This window comes from Zosterops lateralis, assembly GCF_965231275.1.
Source record: "Zosterops lateralis genome assembly, chromosome: 2".
NCBI lineage: Eukaryota > Metazoa > Chordata > Aves > Passeriformes > Zosteropidae > Zosterops > Zosterops lateralis.
In genome coordinates this window covers 67,768,177-67,780,493 of record NC_139763.1, presented here as the reverse complement: position 1 = coordinate 67,780,493, position 12,317 = coordinate 67,768,177, and the positions used below count along the sequence as shown (strand labels likewise).

Genomic DNA, 12,317 nt, shown 5'->3' with positions numbered 1-12,317 from the left:
GGGACTGGGGACGGCAGAAGCCTGGCTTGGAGGGAATTTTCTACAGACTGTACCTTTTCACATTTTTTATATTAACACCAACCTAACATATATTTCTATATTCCTTTATCACGAATTTTTACCCCAATGCCACATTTATCACAATGAGCATCACTGTAACATCCAAGTGGCTTGAGAAAACTGGTGCTGACTGGACATCACTGTGTGTAGCACACCCCCAAGCAAGGAGCGTGCCCGAGGGGGGCCTGGCTGTGCCCACGGGCCGGGGCAGCGCGGGGCCCAGACCTGCGGGGGCGGCTCCGCCCGTCACCTGCCGCCCGGCCCGCAGGGGGCGCGCTGGGGCGGCGCACGGGGGGCTCCATCGCGTCCCTCGGCAGGGCCTCGCCGGAGCTGCCCGGGCGGGCGGCACCTGCTCACCTGTGCCCCGTCCCGCAGGGGGCGCGCTGGGGCGGCGGGGCGGCACACGGGGGGCTGCACCCGGTCCCTCGGCAGGGCCTCACCGGAGCTCCCCGAGCTCGCCGGTCGAGCGGACGGGCGGCACCTGCCTCACCTGTGCCCCGGCCCGCTGGGGGGGCCCGGCCCGGCCACTCCCCCGACGGGCTCGGCGCAGGCGCCCTGGCGGCTACCGCAGGCAGGGGGCGGCAACATGGCGGCGTGAGCGGCGGCGGGTTCGGCTCCACAACAACAGCGGCATCGCTGGCGCCGCGCTCCGCGCCGCTCGCCCCCGCCGGGCCGCACCGCACCGCACCGCACCGCACCGCGCCGCACCGCACCGCGCCCCCGGCCCCGCCGCGGGGAGGCGGCCCCGGCCGGGCAGCCCTCGGCTAACGGGGCATCGGCGCCCATAATAATCCCTCATTCTAGCGGAGCGGGGGAGCGGCTCCTGGGACGGTGCCGGCGCTCGGGGCCGGCTCCCTGCGGCCCCGCCGGGCGCCACTGCGGTGGATGCGCGGCTCGGCCCCGCCGGGCGGGGAGGCGGCGGCGGCAGGTGCCGGTAACGGCGGGGGGTAAATGGCGAGCGAGAAGCCGGTGTCGGGGCCGGAGCCGCAGCCCGCGGGACTCATCTCCGTCGGGGCCGGCGGCGGAGGCGGAGGCGGCGGCGGCGTCGCGGTGATGGGGGAGCTGAGGGCGTCGGGCTCCGGGTCCGTGGTGCTCCCCGCGGGGATGATTAACCCGTCGGTGCCGATCCGCAATATCCGGATGAAATTCGCCGTCCTCATCGGACTCATCCAGGTCGGGGAGGTCAGCAACCGGGACATCGTGGAGACGGTGCTGAACCTGGTAAGCGGCGGGCACCGCGCCCCGGGGAGGCCCCGGCGGGCCCGGCCCCCCGCCCTGTGCCCCCCGCCCTGTGCCCCCCGCGTCCTCCCGGCCCCGTGCCCCTCCTGCACTACGGCCCTTCTCCAGCCTGCCTGCCCTCGTTCCTGCCCAAACTCCTCGGTAATCCCGCCACCTGCTCGTCTCCCCGTCCGCCGTGCGTGTGACAAAAGCCCCCTGAGCGCTCCCCAAACTCCAGGCAGGACCCTGCCTAGAGCAGACAGGCCGCTCTTCTTTCCCTTCCTTCCCGGTGCCTGGTCCCGGCCGCCTCCTGCACAAGTGTGCTGTGTGCGATTTGCAGTGTGAAAAATAAGGAGATTAAGTAATTTGCAATTTCGTGTTATGGACGCTGCCCTTTAACCTAGTAGCTTTCTCTTGGGAAGAAGAGTGGGCATGAATGTGGTATCGGTTTTTAGTTGAAAAACGTTAAAAAAAACCCCAGCCTGAGCTGGTATCTTTTCTTGGTGGCTGAAACATGTGAAGGGTTTAACCCTGTTGGATCAGAGCTAGTTGAGCATTTTATGTAGAGGAAGGGGGAGGAGGGAGATTTTTGCAAGGATTTAATGTGCTTTAATATCTGTAATAAAGAGTTAGTTGTATTGCAGTATTGTATTGCGTTGCCCATGTCTTAATAACCTGCCCTGTTTTCCAAGGCACGTTCTTGTCTGCAAAGTAAGTGTTGTTGCTACTTTGGTCCGAGGTCTGTGCCTTGCAGAATACTATTGTACAGAGGTAAATAGCTGAAACGAGGAGAAGATGCTAAAATGTAGCTCCTTAGTCAGCTGCTCACTTCATGGAGTGAAAGAGTTACTGCAGGACTGTATGACTTAATGTTTTTGCGCTACCTACACCAAAGCCTGAGGAACCTACAGAAGCCAAGCGAGTGCATCTAAAAATGAATCACTTTCAATTATGTGCAATTTGGTGCTGTTCCTGAATGCAAGATTTGCTGCAGCAAAGCTTTTGAAGCGGTTTAGTCAATGAAATACCCTCAGATTTTGCACATAGAATAGGATAGAAAAATGACTGCTCAAAACTGAATGACAATTAATTGAAACTGCCTTTGTTTCAAATTAGTTTAATGTTTCTAACCTCCAGTCATTTTATACAAAGTCATGTAAAGGATATATTCTGTTTCAAAGACTTTAAAAAGATGTATTCTTCTGTCTGACAGTTATTTGCATTTGACCTAGCACTGACTGAATGGAAAAGCTGCAGCATGCAGGGAAGGACGTAATTTGGTCGGATTATTTTAATATTTGTGGCTTATCTGAGCACACAGGGTTAAAACTGATAGTTTTGTGAATATGTCAAAACACTAATCTGGTTTATTTCCTATTCCTTTCTACCAGCTGTTTGACAGCTTGAAATGTGACTTGTAAATTTTATTTTTGTTCTTTGTACAAGTCTGGTACAAGTTATCATAACTTCATTGGCTTATTACCTATTTCTTTAATGTAGCACTCAAAATAAGTTAATGACATGCAGTTATTTTATTAACTGGCTTTGAATAGATCATGACAGATACAAAGATGTTTAATCCTTTTCTGGTTTTCTTTCTTTTTTCATTCTTACTGATATTTAAGCTGATTTTAATTCTGGTTGTTAGTGCACCAGCAACTGGAATAACATTGGCTTGTCTTTGGTGAAGAGGTTAAGAATATGTTTTGGTGTCTGTGTAGGAGACATCCATTGCTTACATATGAGATCGACCTAGTGATCAGTTCACGTTGCTGAAAACAATGTTTGTATTTTAAAATAAACACCAGAGTGTTTAACTCTGAGCACTGGGAGACGTATATGAATGTGAAACTGCTTGTGAGTCTGCTGCAGCAGCGTTGCATCCTGGATCAGTCATTACTTAACAGATGGACTCTAATATACAACAGTCAGTATTCCCAAAGCAGAGAGAAGGCTGTATTGTGTCTGTAATTGTTTTCTTCTCAGGGCAGTAAATGTTTCAAAATTATGTTGTTATATTTTAAACTTAATTTACTCCCATGTGAAACAAGCAGTGAATATGGCAGATACAAAGTAAAACTGATGGCATATGCCTGAACTACTAAAACTACTAAACATTGTCTCAATCAGTATTGAGGATTTTAGTAGCAACTTGAAATAAAGTGCAGTTTTCTATTTTAGAAGCATTCTTCAGGAGGTAGCTGGGGGTAGAGAGAGCTGTTTGGTTTGGTAGTTTTGTTGCTTTGTTTTTTTTTTCTTCAGTTTTTACCCGTACTACTCCTGAATGACTTTTGGTGCAGGTGTGATAATGAGTGAACAGTGATCTTGTTGTGATACATCACTTGGTGTGTTAAGTCTCTGAGAGAAATTTAACCTATACTAGGCCATGTTGGGTTGCTATAAGCCATTTGGTAACAGCTTTTTGTTATAAGAATTCTGCATGGCTGAGATGTTTTATTGTCAGAGAGAATCAGAAGTTAAAAATGGAGATGCTTTTTAAATTTTTTTGTCTGAGATTATTGCTGTCTTTTGTGTAAAGCTTAAATAAGTCTATTTATTCTTTCTGCATCTGCATGGAAGCAGCAGTAAATGTCTGATGCAAAACTTTGTTCTGGTGTGCCCTTGCCATGGAGGTCATCAGTCTTCTTTCTTGTTAAGTGTGCTTTTAGGGTTTCTCTTGAAGAGTTTTTACCTTTAAATGTTTGTTTTGGTGACCACACACTGTGATCTCTAGTATAGCGTTTTGGACTTAATTCATGTAGTACCTTCTGATACTGATGGGCATAGTGATTTATTGTATCTATGAAGTGAGGAAGTGTATTTTTTTGCAGTGTTGAAAGTCTTTCTGTTCTAATATTTTGTTGGATTTTCAGCTTTGCCAAATTTTAACAGTGGACTTTCAGCTCAGACAGTATTTTGTTCTTGGGCATGCCTCCACTGTTTATGAGATCAGTTGTTTCTCTTGATGCTTTTCTTAGTGTTTGCTCAGAACTTGCTGTGTTTGAAATGCTGTTAAACTGGTGAAGTTGTTTAACAGAGTATCACTTTGTACAATATCTGGTGTTGCTTGTGGTTTTTTTCATTGTTTAACATTATAGCGAATGACATAATGGAGAGAAGGCTCAACCTTTGAATGCCAATGCCTATGAAGGACTCAGTTATCCTTAGAAAGACCTGCTGGTGTTAGTGCTGTGGAGGTCAGAAGATCTTAAGAATTTATGAGCTGAAGGCTTTTTTAGAATCATTTTATGGAATATTGTATTTTTTTTACATAATAGGAGGTAACGCCTCATTGTATCACATGCATTCTTCTGTCATGGTGCTTATTTTGGTTTTGGTCTGTGGGTTTAATATGAATTCCCAGGCTCAGCATGCTCCCTCTGAGATGAGTGTTCACTGACCCTTGTGTACTTCCAGGCATCAAACTAGAAAGGGCTTTCCTTAAAAACAGTGTAATCCTCTAATTGCTCTAAGGGATTTTTCTTTGGGGATATTTTGACACCAGTTGTGTGCATCTATTGATGAGGAGGCCTTTCCCCTTCAAAGAGCTCTATTAGTTTTCTTAGGGTGTTGTCAAGAGTGTTTTTATTGCATGGTAGATGTGCTTGTTGCTGTTAGACTGATGTTTAAAATAAAATTCTACACCCAAGTGCTCCAGAAAATGTGATATTAAAGTGGAAGTGGGTCAATCTGTCTACATGTATTCTTCTACTTTGTCTAATTTTGTTTTTCTTATTTTCTAGTGCAAGGTTTCCACATATGGCTTTAATTAGTTTTCTTCAATATGCCTTGACTGGTCTTTCCTTCTATTTATTTACTGACTTGCTTTCTCAATTCTCTGCTTTTCCAGTGTTTTAGTGGTCCTGGGAATTTTTTCTTTAGTGTTTATTTTGAAGTGACTCTAGTTTGGCCATCTTTGATCAAACAAAACTGTGTGAGTTGCATTGCTTCTTGGCTTTAAGGAACCTTTCTCTGTTCCAGATTGAGTTTCCTAGTATTTATGATTCTGGGTTTTGTGGTGCTGATTCTGTGGCAGTGCACAATAAGCAAGGTGAGCAGGAAGCTGAATAATACTAAAAAGTTGTGACTGGTGCTGAAACATGCTGCTCATTTTGCCTGTGCATCTTGAACAGATGATGTGATGCAGATTTGAATGCATTTCAGTCTGATACAGGTGTAGCTGACCAGGGTTCTTCTCCTTGTGCAATCTGGAAAGCTTTTATATATGTTTTGTCAGGCTAGAGAGTGCTTGTAAGAAGTAGGTCAAACACCAGGCTTAGTTCAAAAAGTCTTTTTCTGTTCTTGTTGACTGCAGCCCACGCTTCTGCCTAGCTCTTCTCGTTTTCTTGCCTGTTCCATCCTACTTCAGTGTTAGTCACCCATCACAAGAGGTAAGCCGTTTTTTAGTGCTCTGTCACATTGTGTACTCGTAGGAGTGGCATTTGCAGCTTCAGAGCAAATGGGTTGAATTATGTGAGAGATCCTTCTCTCCCTGCAGGCTTTCTGTAGTAGTGGTCATAAGGAAAAACGTAAAGGGAGGGGCCTGTGTAAGAAAGGTGTTTTTTGGTCTTTTTTTCCTTTGGTACTTCTTCTCTTCAGAGGTTGGCTGAAGGTTTTCTTAAGCTATAGTTAGCTTTGATATTTGAATTCTTTGAATCCATTTACAGTTTTGGTTGCTGCACTGTCCCATGGCACAGTTCTACTTTTATGTGGGAAGGAAGAAACACTTTTGTGCATTGGACACTCTTGTAGTCTGAGAAAGTGTGGGCCTCCTGAGCTGTAGCCTCTGTCACAAGGCTTTTGTTTTTCTTGTGGAACTAGCTTTGCAGGCTTGAGAGTCTCATTCCATTTTCTTGCTGAAAGCTTTCTCATTTTGAATATGATTCTTTGCTGATAGTACTAATCAAAAAGGTGAAGTTTGGGGAAATATCTAAGTTGGGATTTTTTGGGGGGTTTTGTTTGTTTGCTTTTTTTGTGAGTTTTGGTTTAGGTAATACTTGACTGAAGGTGGAAGTCCTTGTCTGAGTTACTGTCTGTCCCACTGGCCTCTTGGTATCCTGCTCATCTATCCAACTAATCTGTGTTTGGTTGCTGTACAAGCTGTATGAAAAGAGAGTATCTAATGTGAGAGTTTGTCATAACATTCCATGGGCAGCTACTTTAGAGTACTGTAGCTCTTGTCATTATTTAAAGCTTCTGTGGAAAACTTAGTTTTGGTTACAGAAAATCTTTGAATGACTAAACGTTCATTTAATTATTTTATTTTGACTGATTTTGGGGGGCTTTTTTATCTAATCTTTGACAGTAGGTGTTTATGGCTGAAAAGTTTTTTTCAATTTTTGTATCAGTTGTAAAGCACTAATGGTATCTCAGCAGGTGGTTTGGAATCTGCTGTGGTTCTTGTATGATGGGTTGATATATTTCTATAGGTGATAACTTTTAAAAATCTGTCATGTTGGCATGTAACTGAGTGTTCCTTAGTGCTTAACTCTGAATAGCTATTTTCTTCTTGGCTTTACATCTTCACTTTACTTCTCACTTATCTTTACAGGATTCAGTTCATGGATTATAATGGAGGTGAATACCTAAAGGCTTTTTTTTTATTTTTGTCACACTGAAATAATAAAATTGTGAGTCTGGTATTGAAAAAACACCTGCAATCTGTGACCTTTCCCCCTTCTCCCTCCTGAGACCCTACCTGTGTTTTATCCCTTTGCATCAAGCAAAGGGTTAGCACCTTTCTCTATCAGGATTCTATTTTTACAAAATTGTGACCTGATTCCCCATTTAAGCCATGTGTTTTACAAGACTAAGCATTTAGCTGTGTATTCAGTTATGCACTAATCTTTCCCTCTGCCCTCCATATTTTCCCCTGTCCCTGCTTTCAGATGAGCCCTCAAAGGGGTAGAAGTTGGGGGAGTGGCTCATAACACTGGCCAGGCTGAGGTCTAACAGGCTGTGGTGCATTTTTTTCCTTTGTGTTCATGCTTTTCAGTGTGTTCACTCATACATCTCAAATATATTAAACACTTTCTATATTGCACCCTTAAAAAAAAAAAAAAGCCAAAAACTAACACCCAAAACCTGTGTAATCATCTCTGAATTCCTACCAAAATGTTTGTTCTCCTTTTGCCCTGTATTGAATTTAGTCAAAGTGGAACTAAATCTGCGATTGGGTTAGTACCAAAACAGAGTCTTTTCTGATAAATGCTTTGCATGGTATTAACAGAATGTTAACTTAATAGGCTATCTAAGCTAATTTACATCAACCTCTTAGTCTTACCTGTTCATTATTTGGTTCTGCACCTATTCCATTTTGTATTTTGGCCTGTCTCAGTAAATCTATTCCAGATTTGTGTTGCTCTTCCATTAGTGTACAATGTTTTATTGTTTACACAGAACTGTATCAGCTACCTCAATATATATTCAAGTTGCCTTGTGGCCAGAGGGTCACTATAGTAGTGTGTGTTTAGGCTGATGAAGTTCCATTTATTTTTTAGTGAAATTTGATCATTCATTGCTATTTGTTTTTATGGAAACACCCCATTGTGGAACTTTACTAATTCTTGCATAAACAGAACCTTTAAGCTTTCTTTAAGTCTGAATCAAATTTAGAACTTGCTTTTATAATCAGAGGCAGCAGATTTCTTGAAACATCAGTTTTGAATTTGATGGCCTCCCACATCTGTCCTGCGAGAGTTTGGCATAGATGTACTACAGTGATACGGTATCTGATACATGATTATCAGTAGAAAGATAAAGAAAAATTAAAAAATATTTTATTTCTGGAGAGTCACATATTGCTCCCTTAATGATAGAAACATCCACTTCAACTAAAGGATTAATATGGATTTCAGCTATTTGAACTATAATTTCATAACTTTTAAGAAGATTGTTAATGGCATTAATATCCAAGAAGAGGATTATCTATTATTTCCGGTAGAGAAGCACCTCAACTTCTGATCAACCTACTGATTGTCGGCTAAAATTGCATTCCCAGTAATTTTTACAGTTTAGCACTTTTTTGTACTTAGGACATAGATGGAAAATAATAACCTTTGGTAAATAAGTAAGTCTAAGTAGTGTTGGTGTTACTGAGGTTTACACCAGCAGTGTCAATTTATTTATTTTAATGCAACCCTATAATATGACTACCCTGCTTTGCTTTAAAATTGGGTTGCATCACTGAAATTGTTCCAACATGAAAATTCACTGAAAGCTTGCATAAATGCAAGTACTGCTAATGCTGTTCAACAGCTTACAAATGCTTGGCATCTGTCTTTGCAAAATGATGTTTCTTTCACTGCCCTTTTGTTTAACAGTTGAAAGCATTCCTTAATGATGCAGAGTAAGTATTAAGTTTTGGAATTAGCTGAAAGAGAGATACGGCAAAATATTCACTTACAAGTGAAGTTGTTATTCATATCATGCTTTTTATTACCTCATGGGTTTTGTAGTACTGGGACAGTGTAGATGGAAAGATGGAAATAATCATTCTTTGAGCAGATTCTTCTAAACCAATGAGGCATTGTAATCAGTTATATGTGATCTCACTTCTTCTTCTTTTTTTTTTTCTTTATAAGTCTTCATATTCTGTGACAAATACTAAATTACATAAAGTTTTCCAACTTTTATTGAATTTTGATTGCCTGCTTGAAGAGCCACTATAGCAGGTTTTTTTTGTTTTTTTTTTTTAATTGTTTCATGAAAGGAAAATAGTTTGAATATAAGCACAAATATGAATTTGAAAACCTGTCATTTGATTGAGAAAGGATCCCATGCAAACCTGTTGCTACAGACTCCAACTACAGAGTTACAGAAAACAATAACATGTGCTTTCATTAAATACAGAATAGTAGCCATGAAATACATGTTCAAGCTAGTAATGAACCAACTGAAGGCAAGCTATTTTGTATTGCTCATGCCTGGCCCATCAGAGTTTACCCTTAATCTTCAACAATATTTAATGTAGCTCACTGCATTAAAAAAAAAAATTGATTTAATTTGGAGCAAAAAAATTTCCTATATCACCATTAATGTTAAAAACCTTCAATTAAAAAAAAAAAAAAAAAAAAGAAAATAATTACTTTGAAATCAGGGCTATATTCCTGCTTAAAGTTAAATATATGTTTTTTATAGCTAGAAGAACAGGGAAAGCTGTCTGCCTCTTCTAATAGGACACAAACATCAGAATGGAGATACACAGCTATGTCAGCTCCAGTTGCATAGCATCTTCATAATAGGAGCAAACATCAGCTAGTAGATGAGAAAACGCAGGGACAGTGAGCTTCCTGGGAGTCTGGAGAATGGACTTGGGATTCAGCATCTTTGCAAAAGGACATTAAGTGCATCTGTTTAATTGCAGGAGTTGGAATGTTGAGAGAATGGGTAAAGAGTTTTTGCCTGAAAAGATAAGAAAACTTATTTTTTAGAGAAAAAAAATCAGTATTATTGCTCTTCAAATCATAATTTTTATGTCAATAATGAAACCTAATGAGAGGCCTCTGGAAGCTACATTTTTGGCTATGTTAAGTTATGGAATAAGGAAGTAGGTAAAGCACCTTACTAATTGCTGTTACACTTTCAAGGCTGGTGGATTTTGCCTGTTTTTGTGAGTGCGAGAGCTCCAATGAAAGCTCAGCGCCCCCTCTTCTCCTTCTGTTGTTCCAGAGAAATAAATTACCTGCTTTTGTAAATGGCAAGGTGTGTGCAGTATTTATGAGTCATATCTGTGACTGATAGCTTCTTGGCTGTTAATATTCATCTCCTGAATAGCTGAAACTTATGGAAACGTTGTTGTAAGGCTGCACTGGGTTGAGTCAAGTGTTCCAAGCCACATGCTGAGGGGATGAGAGCTGTTTCATTCTTATGTTTCCTCTCAAGAGACTTGTGGAGCCCTTGCCCCATATTTTAGTCTCTGGGGCTCTGAAAACCTTTGCTGCTGTTTCTGTGTCTTCAGCTATGGCATTCATCCTTCCTGCAGAAGTCTGTCTTTTGTTTGTTTTGTTTTATATAGCTATTAAGTGATTTGAAAGACTTTCTTATCCACTCTTTCTCATGGAAAGGTTGCAGTCTCCATTGCATCTTTTGAAACCTTAAAGAGCACTTTGTTAGTGCAGAAGTAGACTTGCAATAAGACCTCATTAGAGTCGACTCTACTGTCCAAGGGTGGAGTGAGTTGAGTCCAGCTGAAAAGAAACTTTACCATACTATCCTGGGCTCACCCACCACTGAGAAGGGTCTGGCTCCCTTGTGTCCACTCCCTCCTCACCCTCTACACCCTCTACAAATACACATTTATAAGATCTCTTCAAACCTTCTCTTCTTAAGGCTAAATAATCCCAGCTCTCTTCAGCCTTTCTTTGTATGTCAGATGTTCCAATCCCTTAATCATTCACACATTTAGATCTTTATTCTTCTTGAGTAGATAAGAAAAAAGTGGGAGGTGGAGTCTGGAAAGACTTTTAATTATAGCAATCCTCTTCCTCATCTCACAGTATGAGCTGCAATATCTACCACAAATAATCCCATGTAGCAATGCCTAACTCAGCAAAGGACAATTTACACCACATGCAGCCAAGAAAGAAAATAGACCTTGGTGAGCCACAGCATTTGCTTTTCATCCATTGTGCCTGCCTGTTAATAGACAGGCTTGGATGAAACACAAACCTAAGTCTGTCTGTTGGTTCTGCAAATCACAGTTATGGTTGTATTTAAGCTTGTTTCTTGGATTTCAGAAATACAAAATGTGGCTACATTTAATATTTTGCTGAGAAAGTACAAAGTTAATGGCATAATGCTGAGTTAATAATGAAATTCTGTGGCTCTTTACCTGTCCTATAAATACTACCTTATGCTACAAATGAGCATGAAATAGAAGAGCCGTTAGTGTAGTTTTCAAAACTATAGATGCTTGATGTTAGAAGGAAAAATAGAAATACAAAATTCAGTATAGAGCCAAAGCTGTTGAAGTTCTGCATTGCGTTGGTCAGAAATAATAGATTAATGACTTCATATATAGTCTTAAGATTTATATATTAAATATTTAATAGCAGTTCATATGCATATAACTGTGTGCAACTTAGAAACTGTAACATGAAGCAAAGATGATTATGTAACAAAATTTTTATAGTTCATGTTTCATGAACAGAAAAGCATTTATTCAAAGTAACTTACAATGTACGGTAATAAACATTGTAACTAGAACAGTGTGTAGGCTTAGTCCCTGGGAGGTAGTCCGTCTTCCATAGCTGATACAGTACAGTATTTGACATTTTAAACATAGTGCTCACTAAATAGGAGCTGATGCAGTCTTTAAAATGGATGATTCTTCAGTGAAGTTGATAACTGAAGGTATTTTCTAAAACCCAGAAGCAGGTTATTCCCAGTGCTAACAATTGTGATGATTTCCCTTATTATTAGTGTAAGGGTTTTTTATACTTTCAAGGCCAGGTTGGATGGGACTTTGAGCAACCTGCAACTATCTACTGGAAGATATCCCTGCCTGTGGTAGGAGGATTGGAATTAGATGATCATCAAGGTCTCTTCAAACCCAAACTGTTCTGTGGTTCTGTGATGATTCTGTAACAAGGGAAAAGGAACTATAGTAAAATACCTTGTTTGTATTTTTTTCCTTAATAAAATGTGATTAAATTCTATTTAAGAACAAATTTGGATCTACTCACTTAGTTGCATGTCCTGTCTCGGATAAAAAAGTAGTTTTCTAGTGTGTAATCTGTTTTGTCACTTGAAATTGTAGTTTAAACTTTTCTCTTTGCAGAAGCCAAACATCTCAAACTAATGCAAATACATTTATAATGTATTAAGAGCCTTTAGTGTACCTAAGCACAATCAAGAGGATGGGAAAGTGGGAAAACCAGAAGTTTCAGCTGAGTGAGACTGATAACTTTTATGCTGTTGTAGTTGATATTTTTCCAGTTGAGTCTTTAAAAAAAAAAAAAAAAAGGTACCAAAAGTACCAGAAATGTATCAAAATTACCCAAATTGTTTGTTGTTTAAATGCAGTTTAACTATTGAGA

General features: G+C 41.1%; 1 protein-coding gene across 1 annotated transcript in view; it reads left to right on the top strand.

Moving 5' to 3' along the window:
• Positions 1 to 982: 982 nt before the first annotated feature.
• Positions 983 to 12,317, top strand: part of NBEA (neurobeachin) — a 453,768-nt gene continuing 442,433 nt past the window's right edge. The window contains exon 1 of the mRNA XM_083884753.1: positions 983 to 1,281. Within this exon, the coding sequence (XP_083740879.1) occupies positions 1,012 to 1,281 (270 nt within the window). The 5' untranslated portion in view covers positions 983 to 1,011. The remainder of the gene's footprint in view (positions 1,282 to 12,317) is intronic.